The 13618-nt window shown below is 39.6% G+C and overlaps 1 protein-coding gene across 1 annotated transcript; it reads left to right on the forward strand.

Moving 5' to 3' along the window:
• The first annotated feature begins 2371 nt into the window (after positions 1-2371).
• Positions 2372-11928, forward strand: LOC118798093 (keratin, type I cytoskeletal 47 kDa-like). Its single transcript, XM_036557432.1, has 9 exons — positions 2372-3036; positions 3135-3217; positions 4501-4657; positions 4773-4934; positions 5738-5863; positions 6641-6980; positions 7309-7359; positions 7445-7480; positions 11793-11928. Exons 1-9 carry the CDS (start codon positions 2440-2442, stop codon positions 11795-11797), a joined length of 1557 nt encoding a protein of 518 aa, XP_036413325.1. The 5' UTR covers positions 2372-2439; the 3' UTR covers positions 11798-11928.
• The last annotated feature ends 1690 nt before the right edge of the window (positions 11929-13618 follow it).

Genomic DNA, 13618 nt, shown 5'->3' on the forward strand with positions numbered 1-13618 from the left:
ATGTAAAAAATGAATAAAATGAATGAATGAAAAATGAAAAAGCGAATGTCTGTGATAGTGACCTTGAAGAAGAAGGGTAGTTGGAAGTTGACTTTCCATCATCTTACACTTTTAGCAGAAAGGGTTCTATATAGTATCAAAAAAGCGTTCTTTAGCTTGTAACAATAGTGGAACCCTTTTCAAGAAGGTTCTATACAGAACCATCTACAGCACATTCTCCATCAATCTGCAGAAATCTTTCATTTGCATTGTGAAAGAGTTCTTCAGACTGATGGAGAATATGCTGTTGATGGTTCTATACAGAACCTTATTGAAAAGGGTTCTATATAGCACCAAAAAGCATTCTACTACTGTTACAAGCCAAAGAACCCTTATGTGCAGTAAAGTTTGTAGAAAAATGCTGGTAAGAGAGCAGCTTTGACTCCTCAGCCAGAAAGCTCTCTCTTGTAGCCTCACCTTACTGGTGCACAGTTTGAGTCAGCCAACCTCAACCACTAGGCTGCGGACCAAAGGCGGGCCACAAATCACCCTCTGGTGGTCCTTGGGCCACTGCTGAATGGGAACCAGAGGTCCATAATCAGCCAGTGAGAAATCGGAAAATAAAAACGACTCAATTATAGGAAAGAAGTATAAAATGTTATCAGATTGTAAGCAATATTAACCCTCTACTGAACACATTATGAGAGCAACTAAAAAAATATATTAAATTCAATTTTTTTGCATAAAATGGTCCTTGATTTTTTTTTTGGACCTGTTCATTAAATTCAAAAACATTTTGAGGCAACATTGTGTGACAATGAGAAGAAATGATATGCAGCCGTGTTCTCTGAAGCGGTGAGACCTTTCCTGTGACTGGCTAAATCCATTCCACTGTCACACAGTGTTGCTTCACAAGCTTAGGTTAGCCTAATCTGTTGATATTTTATGTTAAATGATATCCATCAGGCATACATGCTATGTAATTTGTCACTGTTGTAGGTGGACCTTGAGGTGGAAAGGGTTGAGAACCTCTGCTCTAGCCTTTCATCAGTTTCTGACCATAGAGCTGCTCTTGTTTGGATATGTTTGGGTAGTGGTCCACTCTCAGTCTAGCAGTGACACTGATGTATGCGAAAACTCTAGCAACATCGGTGGACACAGTGTTCGCCACACTAGCATCACTGCTGTGCTGAGAATGGACCTGGACAATGATATCTGAACAGTGGTCCTCTGATCAGCGGTTATGGAGTAGATGGGGCTGATAAACTGTACAGCAACAGATGGACAACAGTTTGTAACTGTACAGCTACATAGTAGAGATATAAGGAAGGAGTTTATAATAAAGTGGTAAATAAACATGAAAGATTGATGAGCTGTTTTTGTTATTTTGTATCCCCTGTATATGAAGACCAGGTCATATTTTAGGAGCCATTCTTGTAGAAATCTGGCTACTCACAGATAACAAGGGTTCACAAACCTTTTCTCACAAAATCTACCGTATGTGCGTAAAGTTTAGTACAATAAGCAGGTGAATTTACATATTAGACATTTGAACTGCACTCTCAGAAAAAAAGTACTAAACTGTCACTGGGGTGGTTCCCTCAAGGGTCCATCTCAGTACCTTTAGTCAGGGAACATAACTGAACCATAATCCACTGAAATGATATGTTCTAAGCTGTACTGACTCCACACACCCCGTCTCGTCTCCAGGCTTTTATTTTACTGTTCTGTTTTAAAACATTCGGTTATGAAAAGGTACGAATACGAACTTTTCACCTGGAAAAACTTATTTAAGGAACACAATCAGACCTTAAAACCACTGTTGTACCTTTGGGGGAACATTTACACTGTTTATACCTTGAGGAACGAAAAATGTACCTGCACAGAACCTTTATTTCTAACAGTGTGGTGTGAATTTCTAAAGATCCACCCCTGCCCAAAAATAAATGGTTCACACAAATCACCGGTTTGTGAGGAATAAATCATGTTAGATAAATATCTAAATATGATAGAATACTTTACTACAAAGTCTCGATATGTGGAATTCAAATTATGATGCCGTTACAGATCTGATTTCTCACAGAGGTTGGGTTCTTCTTTGCATATATGATTACAGATTTTGCATTTGGAGTTTTCCCACACATGGGAAGGATTGTGGGTCAAAGTATCCCACAGGCTTTGCCCCCGACCATGCTCTTATCTTTTGTAGTACGTATGAGAAAAAAATAGCATTCATTTGCAGTGCCAATGGCTAAATAACTAAACCATGCCAAGAAAGAAAGAAAAAATGCACAAAGAAATAGAGTGGGAGAAAATTTTGGGTGTGGGAATCCTGCACTCAGCCCCCAAGCTTTATGCAAATGTCCTGACTAGGGTATAAAACAGGCACATTTAACGCTCTTCTCCACACCAGCAGCAGCAGAAACTGTCTCGTCTGCTCTTGCTCTCTCAGGCAGTGCCATGGCTTCGGTTGAACCAACTTCATCCTCTTCCTGCTCCTCCTTTGGTCGATGTCCTCCACCTCAGAAGAGCAATTCCAGCGTTGGGTCAATTGGGTCTGGGTCACTTTGGGTTGGAGGTGGTGGAGCTAGGTCCAGCTATGGATACCCTTTGGGGTTGGGGTTGGGCGGTGGTGTCCAGAGCAAAATTGGGCTTGGATTAGGTTCAGGCATAGGTGTAGGCATTGGTGGTGGCAGGCTTGGAGCAAGCTTGGCAGTTGGTGGTGGAAGGCTTGGCTTAGGCTTGGCCTCTGGAAGTGGTGCTATAGGTGGTGGCAGGCTTGGGTTAGGATGGGCTGCTGGAGGTGGTGCCAGAGGTGGTGCTGGTTTCTGGACTGGAGAGATTGCAGATGGCAGTCATCACCCATTCGCTGCCAATGAGAAGCTGGAGCTGCAGTCCCTGAATGACAGGCTGGCCATCTACCTGGACAAGGTGAAGAAACTTGAGACTGCCAACCGTGAACTGGAGGAGAAGCTCCGGGGCTTCAAAGCCAACAAGGTGCAGGTCACGTATGACTTGCAGGCCTACCAGATTGAACTACAGCCTCTGCGAGAGCAGGTGGGTGCACATCCTCTCTGTTTAATTGCACTTATTAACAGGAAAACCTCTGATTTGAAACAAAAAGTTCACACTGAAGTCTTGCTCTTTCTCCTCAGCTTGCAGATGTTCTGAAGGACTGCTCACGCCTTGCTCTGTTGATCGATAATGCCAAACTGGCGGCCGATGATTACAGAATCAAGTAAGTCCGTCGCTTTCCATAAAGTCGGTTTTAAAATGTAAAAGTGTACCTGGTATGGATGGAAACTTGAAAAGGGCATTATTGGTATATCAGGTTCTTCTAGAGCATTGGTTCATGAGAGTTTTCTGATACAGCTTGGAATGTTTATAACTCAGTTTGAGTCCTGTTTGAGCTGCAGTTGGAGATGCTAACAGCATCCATGAGAAAGCAGAGGACAAATGGATCCTGTGTCCAGCAATAGTTTACACATTTCCAACAGTGTGAATAGAATTATGTTGCGTTTTTGCCGTTTGAAAAATCATGTTTGGTATGCAAGATATTATTAGTTATACATGTGATCGAATTAATTTACTGTCCTCTGAAAATACTGCACAAATAAATCATACTCTGTTTGTGAATGCCTTTAGGCTTCACATGTCTGAGGACAGAGTAACTGAGAATGAGTAACTGCCACTCTGTGCTGAACACTCTTTGGTCTTTAGCCTCCAACTCACAGCATAATTTGTTTGGCTTCAAGGCTTCATTTGAAAAGACCTGAGTGCTGAGCACAGAGTGGCAGTTTTACTCATTTGGCTAAACTTATTTGGTTATTTTTTAGTGTTTATTGTGTAATAAAAACAAGCAAAATTGACAGTCTACATTGGTTACTGCATTACATTTACACTGTGAGCAGTGACAAAGAAAATATTAAATATCAGTAAATATATTTACTTGTATTATTTATTATTTTTTGATAAGTTTTACATTACTATGGCAATTTGGCAACATATAAGTACCGTATCCCTAACATTCCAAAGTATGGAGAAACATTTGGTGAAATTTAAGGGTGCGTTTAAGGGTTTTGTTTTGTTTGTATTCCACTTTTTTACTGTCCCTTCTACTGCAAAAAATAACGCTTAAACAGCAGAATATTTATTTAAAAAGCAACTGCTGGCTTATGCCCTCATTACTGGGGGAAAAACAGGAAAAAAAGAATTCTCTGATTCTGTAAGAAAAGGAGGTTGCTACAGCTAAGCTTCAGCAAATTAAATGAGATTCATCAAAAGAAGTAAAACAGAAAAAATAGGATCACCTCAATTTTCTTGATGTAGCTCCATAGGATATTCCTCTATCTAGAGACATGGATGTAACATGGAAGACTTTGCTTAGTTTTGTTTCCTGATTACAAATAATATTAATTGGAGTATTTTACATGTAATTTCATCTGTCCTGTAAATCCTAGCTCCTAAGTGAGAAGATACTTTGAAAAAAAATTACTTTTTTTCTGGAATGTGTGCATGTAGGTATGAGAATGAGCTTGCCGCAAGGCAGATGGTGGAGAGCGATGTCGCTGCCCTGAAGACTGTGAGGAGGGAATATGACCTGGCCACTGCTGCTCTGACACAGGAATATCAAATACTGCTGAAAGATCGTGACACCATCCAAAGCACCCATGAGCTGGTGAGACAGAGAGAGATAGAGGCAGGCACAAAGAGTTAAACAGAGAGACTAAGAAAAACCAAAAGAGCTAAGCTGGACTACTTCTGATCACTGACTTTTGACTCCTGGGCTGCAGGAGGTGTTGTCTCTGCGTGGGCAGGTGGCAGGAACGCTGACCGTAGACATTCAGGCGGAGACCAGCGTGGATCTCTCTCACAGACTGGCTGACCTCCGTGCTGAATATGAAAACATCGTAGCGAAAAACCACAGAGAAATTGAGAACTGGTATGCTGTAAAGGTACGCAGACATCTTGGTCAATCTTGGTACTCCAGAAACCAAAACAGGTGTTTACTGAATATAAAGGGGACTAAAAGGTTCTTTGGATCAATGCTATAGAAGAACTGCTTTTAATTCCGCAAAGAATCCTTCAAAGGACTGTTAAACTGTTTACAGTGCATCATGATCTAATACAAGTCTGTGATAACTCATTACGCAACATAAAATACACAAAATTACAATATGCAATTTAAGAGAACCTCAAGAAATTACATGATAAACTCACCTGTGCATCCTTACAAGAACCTTACGAGTAGATGATACATGCTATTCAGAAGAATTCAGTAACATTTTTGCGGGAGGAATGACACTATTAAAACTGTTTAACTGATCTTTATGGATCCAAAAACCAAAATCAAGCATTTCTTCTTTGTTATGAAATCAAACCTTAAAAGATTACAAAAGTCAAAAAACAGGTTCACTATATAAGCTCAAAAGTTAGTTATCAAAAAAGTTGTTTCTAATATCAACATAAAAATATTTAGCACAAAAACGTATTACGCTGTCATAAATATGACAAAATAATAAAGTGTGTAACTATATTATCCAACCTTTAAAAATACACCAAAAACCATTTAGAAATCTTTACATTTAAGAGTTTAAATTCTTGTACACATCCAATTACCTGGTAAATAATTAAAATGTGCGCCCTGACAGACTTCATCTTACTGTACTGTACCAAATACCTACATATATATTTACCATGCAAATGCAGCATGCAGTACATTCATTGCACACACACTGATACAGTTTGTTTTTGTTAGTTGTCAACAAAGGAGCAGCAGATTTCAAATGTTACTGAGGTCACCGTGACTGGAAGTGCTGAGATCGCTGCAAGCCGAACTCAGATCCTGACCCTGCAGACAGAGCTGGATGCAGCACTGCTCCAGGTAACACACCACACCTGACCTACACATGATTCCCTTCATAATCCCACCCAACCAACACCTGAATCCCAACTGACCCACCCGTGTCCCACAGATCAACACCTGAATCCCAACTGACCCACCCCTGAGTCCCACCTGATCAACACCTGAATCCCATCTGACCCATGCCTGAGTCCCACCAGATCAACATCTGAATCCCAACTGACCCACCCCTGAGTCCCAGAGATCACCATCTGAATCCCAACTGACCCACCCCTGAGTCCCACCAGATAAACTCCTGAATCCCAACTGACCCATCCCTGAGTCCCAAAGATCAATACCTGAATCCCAACTGACTCACCCGAGTCCCACCAGATCAACACCTGAATCCCATCTGACCCACCCCTGAGTCCCACCAGAGCAACATCTGAATCCCAAATGACCCACCTGAATTCCACCAGATCAACACTTGAATCCCACACTTTGCCCACTTCTGCAACCTGCCCAACCAACACTTGAATCCCATCTGAACCACTTCCAAATTTCAACGGAGTCCCACTTGACCAACATCTGCATCCCACCTGACCCACTCCTTAGTCTCACATCACCATCCTATGAATTCCACTCAAGTCCTATTTGACCTCCTCTTATTTGGGTCTGATTTGATCTACTCCTGAGTACAAACTGAACAAGACCTAAATCCTGTCCCATCCAGTCAACAATTAAATTCCACTTGACCACCCCCTCTAATCTCATCCAAGTTTCATTTGACCTATGCCTGACTTCCCTGTCTATCTGCAGAAAAACCAACTGGAGCAGCGCCTGGTGGAGATTCAGGGGCAGAAGCAGAAGCAGCTCCTCACTTTCAGTCGGCTGGCTGGTAGTCTGGAGGGTGAGTTGGCCTCAGTGCGGGAGAGTGCTCTTCAGCAGGCCCGGGAATACCAGGTGCTACTCAGCACTAAAGTGCAGCTGGAGAAAGAGATCGCTACCTACAAATCATTGCTGGAGTTTGCTGGAGACCTCAGCAAGTTCCCTAGCATCAGCATCCCATCATCATGGGCACGGAGCTCACCGGCACCCTCAGTAGACCTGAAATCAGTCACCCCTAAGGCATCTCCAGCTCCAAGCGTCTCAGCAGAAGGTATGATGTCACCACTGGTTAATGGAAGTGGGGTTCGACTTAAGTCCAGTTTCTGGTTAGCTGCACTTTGTGCTAGAGTTTTGTCACAACTAGCTGTTGTTTATTCCTGAGGATATTTTGTGAACCCCCTGATGGTTCCTGCAAGTCACTTCTCTAATCTAACCTGATCTAAATGAAGTATTTCAGTAACTATATATATATAGTGTAATTATAAAGGATACATTTTACATTTGAAAAGCTCTACCTACCTTCTTTACTTCTTTTTTGCCATAGGACAAATGATGTAATTACACGTTGGTGCTGACATGAACTGTGATGTCGTTAACAGGTGTGGCTGCTGCAAGTGTGGATGCATCATCAGGAAGCGGCAGCGTAAAAGGTTTGAAATGATAAATCAGCATGTTCATTTTCATTGTATATATCACATACATTGGTGCTGACATGAACTGTGATATCATTAACAGGCGCAGCTGCTGCAGGTGCAGGTGCCGTTGTAATAGGTATGACGTGAACCTTCCATTTTCCTCATGTTTATTACATTCAAGTGCGTTTTAACAACAAACGTCCAGTATGGAGAGACAAGACAGTATTAAGTAATGCAGCAAAGTGCTCAGTTTCAGTCAGCAGCAACAATAAATCGGCACTGGCGCTCAAAAAACGTATCTCCAAATGTATCTCCATTTTTGGTGTTTTTTCCTGTTTTGCCTAATTTGAAAACTTCAGTTAACCTTTGCATTGTGTCAAAATTTTATCATGAAAGCACCATCAGAAATGGTGAAAAATTGGTGGTAAATTACTTGGAAAGAATTTGTTGCATTAACTTGCATCACAAGTTAAGAATGTTTTTTCTGTCTCCTGTAAAGTTTCTGTTTTGGAGACAGTGACGAAAGTGACAATATTCAACTTATTTTGTTGCAGCAACAGTATACATATGTTCAAGAATGTACTTGATCGCAGAGCAGAGACATAGGCCCGCCTTCAGTTTAAATTTTTGCACCCTCAGTTGACATAGAAGAAAATTAATTTAGACAGCCTTCTAGTGAAGAGCAGTGCTGTGGCATAGTTCAGAAAACTTTACAGTTCTGTGTAACACCTCGGTTAGAGAGTTTAGTTAATCTACATAGTGCTTAAATGCCTGAAACATTCAGTTGATCACTGCAAACGATGCATTGTGCTGCAGTTAGCATCACTACAAATTGGCCAATAAAACATGGGAAAATCACCCTCAGTGATTTTGTCCTGGAGGTAGGCCTGGTGTTGCTGCTACACTATGTAGTGCAAAAAGAGTTCAGATTCACAGGAAGCATACAGTGATACATTCATTTGAACTGCTGCATTCAGTTATAATGTAAGACAAGAGATAACACTTTACTTGAACCCTGCAACATAACACTGACATAATCATGCCATGAACAGCTCATGACAGCATTTGATATCTGCCATAACATGTTTATGACACGTTTATGTCAATGTTATGTAGTTGGGTTCAAGTAAAGTGTGTTGCCGGGCAAGATATACAAAAAGACAAGAACTAAAATACACGCCATAAAAATATAATATACAAAATTGTTATATAGTCTATTTAGAATAGAATAGAATAGAATAAACTTTATTGTCCATTTCTGAAAATTTGTCTTTGGCTTCACCAGGTTGCACAAAATAAAAAATATATAAAATATAAAATACATAGATATTAAAAAGTACATACATATCTAACAGTACACGCCAGCTTTGAATACACCAGTCATCACAATAATTACAGTACAGCATCATCAAATTACATCAAATCAACGAGTAGCTCATGAGTTAATCAAAAAAGTCCATAAGGAATAAATTTATTCTCAAAAATAATTTTGTGGTCTCAGGTACCCTGTAACACTTTCCAGAAAAGAGAGATTAAATTTGACAAACAGAGGATGAGTAGGTTGCCGGGCTTTCTTCCTACTACCAGACAAATATATCTCGCGTAACTGTTTTTGTGGTTTACATATGATTTTCCCAGCCATATTCACAACGCTAGACAGCCTGGTCTTATCCGTAGCTCCGAGTATATCGTACCAAGTATGTATGTTATACGTCAAAACACTCTCAGCCAAACTCCTGTAGACCAGCTCTAAATTACCTCTACTCACAGAAAAACTGTTCAGTTTCCTCCGCAGGGTCACGTGTTGTAAGGCCTTTTTAAAGATATAATCAGAGTTGGCTGTAAACCTTAATCTACTGTCAAGTAGAGTGAGAAAATACAACATGAACTGCTGTTTGTAGTAAGAGCTCTAGTTGAACATGAATTAATTTACCAATCTGATTAAAATGTTCAGCCTCCTTATAAGTGTCCCCTTGAAATAAACCAACCACGGCCATCATCCACATGCTTATAATAACAAAATGAGAGGTCTTGAATTTACGTCTCATTACAATAGATGGCAAACAAGGCTGGTGATAGGAGACACCCCTGTAGCACCACTGCTTGGACATAACGCTGTTCACAGACACTCTCTGGGGCCGTTAAGAACGAAAGTCCTTAATCCATAAAATAAGCCCTCAATTCACATCAAGATCAGAGAGCTTCTGCTGTAAAATATGTGTTTACATGGAAATAAAAGCTAAACTAAAATCTAAGAATAAAACCCTAGAATAGCTTCTGGCTGTTTAGCAAGTGTATTCACTACAGTAAGTGTAGCATCACCAGTGCTCCACCCATGCCTGTAGGCAAACTGAGAAGGATCCAGGTGCTTACCCGTGGACCTTGTCAGGTGACCTACAGTGACCTTTTCCATGCATTTACCCAAAACGCTGGTCAGAGCAATTGGTCTAAAATCATTTGGAAATAAAGCTACAGACTTTTCTGGTGCAGGAGTAATTGTGGACAACTTCCACAACTGTGGCACAACATGTTCGTAAGCTGGGGTCCACAACTCTTAATCACTCGTCCTCTCAGGCCATCTGGACCTGGGGCCTTATTTAGACTGACTGTAACTTCTCTCTCATTGAGCATAATGAGAGTTTAGTTACTAACAATGGTGTGTGCATTATCACAAACCAAACCATTCAAATCTGCTATAAAGCTGATTTAACTCATTGGCGAATGAGACAATATCTGAGGGAACAACCTTTTTCCTTTTTTATTGAGACAATTCCACGCAGCCTTCACATTGCCATGAAGTATCCATCCTCCACCCTCTTCCCATACTCCTCTTTGCCTTTTTTTTTATTATACTTCTAAGTTCTTTCCTTTTTTCCCTCACTAAACTCACATCACCACTAGTAAATGAGGCTTCCTTTTCATTGAGACATTGCTTCATTTCCTTAGAAACCTATACCTTGTTGGTTCAGATATATCTTACCCGTCTTAACAGCAGTGGCATTGCTTTTACAGAACTTTCCGTACTCACTTATTGTCTCAGTTAGTTCATTCACATTCATTCAGCAGTCAAAAAACAATTGTCAGTGAAGTTTTTCTTCACTGCTGTCATTCCAGACTTTGATTTCTTTAATGACCAGCTTCACTTGTTTCAGCTTTGCCTTATATTTTGGAAGCAGATGTACAACATTATGGTCCAATTTGCCTAATGGGGGATGACACAACGCACTGTAGGCCTCAGGTATTTCCATAACACTGATCGAGAATTCGCGTCTTGCGCGTCGGACAATCAGCATACTAATATAGCGTTGGAATAAAAGCAGGCAGCCTGCAAGTATTAAAGCCCCCCAAAATAAAACCCGGCTGATCTGGAGAGCGTGGGAGCGCATCGTTGAAGCTCTCGGTAACCTTTCAGCGGCTTCATTATTATTCGACTTTGGCACATAGTATGATAGTGATCTGTCCAAGTTCCCTGTCCAAGTTTCAGTGCTTCCCAGCATCACAGAAAATACAACGTATAACGTAATCCAAATCATTAAAAATTCCATCTTCGTAATAGCTGGTGCACGGAAGATCCAAATAACACTCATTTAAAAACAACAGTTAAAAGAAGAACTCTGCAACCTTTAACATGAAGCTCTGCCTTATCTTATACGGTACAAATCTGCTGACAGCAAGCAGTCCATGACGCTAAAATAAATCTTAAAAGATCGAGGTTTTTATTTTTGAGTGTGATCTGGTCCTCTAAGATGTAATTTGTACAAAAATGGCTACTAATTATTTTTGCAAATCCCATTGAAAATGTCTGAACAGGTGGTTTCCAATGCAGCTTTGATTATTCAACCAGAAAGTACATTTTTAGTTATATAAGATACAGGTATAAATGTTTACTAAACATATCTTTATAGTTTAATGATGCTCAGAATGGTTTATTATGTGTTTGCCACACAAAATTAATGTCAGTGAGATTTTGGACCCTTTTTAAACCTGTTACTAGTTCTCTGATTATAATCATAATTTTACTTAATTTTAAAAGACCACAACATTGTTGTCCATTTATCTTCCAACAAAAAAATGTAATGACTTTTGCCTTGCCTCTAAAATATCTTCTGATTTTTGGTCATAATGAGTTATGATTTCATTTTCATGCTGACTTTAAACCAGCTGTTCTGGAAATAATCATCCTGAATAAATCAGTCGGTTTGACTCGGCTTTCCCTGGAGGTAACAGCTTGTAATGTGGTCTAATTTAATTAGATTAAATTAATTAATTGAATCAGAAATTGGTCCAAGTTCATTGAATCAAATCATTATGTCTAAAATGTTGAGTGCTGGACTATATTTGTTCATAATGCTCCCCAGGTTCTCACTTCATGAGCACCTTCTCTTGTAGACTTTGCTGGGAAGTTCTTCATGTTTCTAATTTTGTCACTTCTTTCTTCTAATTTTCAGACTGAGGGGAACGATCAAGATTACAAAGTGAACCTCTTCATGGTCCTGAAGAACATCTCAACCAATCACTTTATTCAAAGCTGAGCCCAGTTAGATCTGCATAACTGTGACTGCAATAAACCGAAATTCAAATGTCCTCATTTGTGAGAAATGGTCTTATTTTATTATATTTATTATCTTTTTATTCCACAGAACAGACAGAAACACATATCTTACGGTTTAATTAGCGAGTGAAACATCATCATCTACAGAATTTCATACAGTCCTGAAATACATCTGCGCTAACCGAGCTCCAACAGACAGATCAGATTATATTTGAATATGCCAAAAATAGTACATTTATTGCTAGTTAACACAGTTACTAATACAGACAGCAATACAGCTCAAGATGCTTTACAAATAAAATACATGCAAATAAAACATATAAATGAAAGAACGAGAGAAAAGAAAAAGGCTGAAAGTAGTTGCTGGAATAAATAAATAAACAATGTTAGCTATGGGGCTTAAATAGCATAAAAACTGAAATTACTACCAATAACGTTTAAATTTGTTTTCTGTCATCATGTAAATAAATATTTAGTAAAGGGAATGGTTCTTTTTAGAACCAGGAGTTCTATATAAAACCATTTCATGCTTAAATGGTTCTTTGCATGGTGAAATGGTTCTTCAGATTGATGGAGAATGTGTTATAAATGGTTCTATTATAGAACCTTTTTGAAAAGGGTTCTATGCAACACCAAAAAGGTTTCTGCTACAATGTCAAACTTACAATGACAAACAAAAGAACCCGTTTTGATGCTATATAGAACCATAAACATACAACACATTCTCCATCAATCTAAAGAACTATTTTACCATGCAAAGAACCATTTGAGCATGAAATGGTTCTATGTAGACAGAAAAGAACCATTCCCTTTACTAAAGAACCCATGAAGAACAATGTTGTGCAGAAGGGGTCGCTAGCAATTTAAAACCATCACAACATGTCTCCAAACCTGGACCCTATTCACAATGTCCAGCAGTATCTGGAAGTGCGCTGATTTTGTGGTCATGTGTGAAAACCGAGTGGAGAACATCCAGCGCTCGTGAAATCCCACAATGCACTCTGAAACCCAGCTCAGGGTCCTAGCATGCTTAGAAAACCTTTACAGCGCTCCCCTGTGAACAGTTTACTTCACTAAAATAATCACAGAACTGATGTTTAAATAACTAAAGCTACAGTTTTAAACGTTTAAGTTGGCGAAGGTGACCAGTGATAGTAGCTTCTGCCCCAAACAATGACCAAGCCCTGTAGTGTTATGTAAATGAAATAGTTTACTCAAATCAAGTGCTGCAGAGGGAGGGGCTGTTTTAACACCTGCAGTTCAGCCTATAATACAACATTAATACTGTTCTATAAATGTACATATATGTCATATACTCTATAATCAAGTAATTACATAACACATAATACATCAGGTTCCACCCTGTGGTTTGGATATGAGAGTGAGGAAAGGTTCTACTATGGGAATGTAGAGAAGGTGCTGATTACAGACTAAGGGAGCACAGTATGGCCAGATATTATCACAACAGCAGTAAGAAACACTCAAAATGACAGTAAATTCACACAGTGTAGTAACATAAACTGTGACTCTGCATTAGCTCATGTAACATTATTACCAGACCAGTGAGCTGCAGCTCCTCTCACTGAACATGAACTCACGAACGCTTTCCTGTTTGGGAAATGTCCCGCCCACCAGCAGAAATAGAGATTTTGATTGGTTCTGCCAATGATTTTGTTTTTTTTTTTGTTCAGTTTTGTGTTCAGTCAGTGCTCTGCAAGGTTT

Source organism: Colossoma macropomum, unplaced genomic scaffold (genome assembly GCF_904425465.1).
Source record: "Colossoma macropomum unplaced genomic scaffold, Colossoma_macropomum, whole genome shotgun sequence".
NCBI classification, from domain to species: domain Eukaryota; kingdom Metazoa; phylum Chordata; class Actinopteri; order Characiformes; family Serrasalmidae; genus Colossoma; species Colossoma macropomum.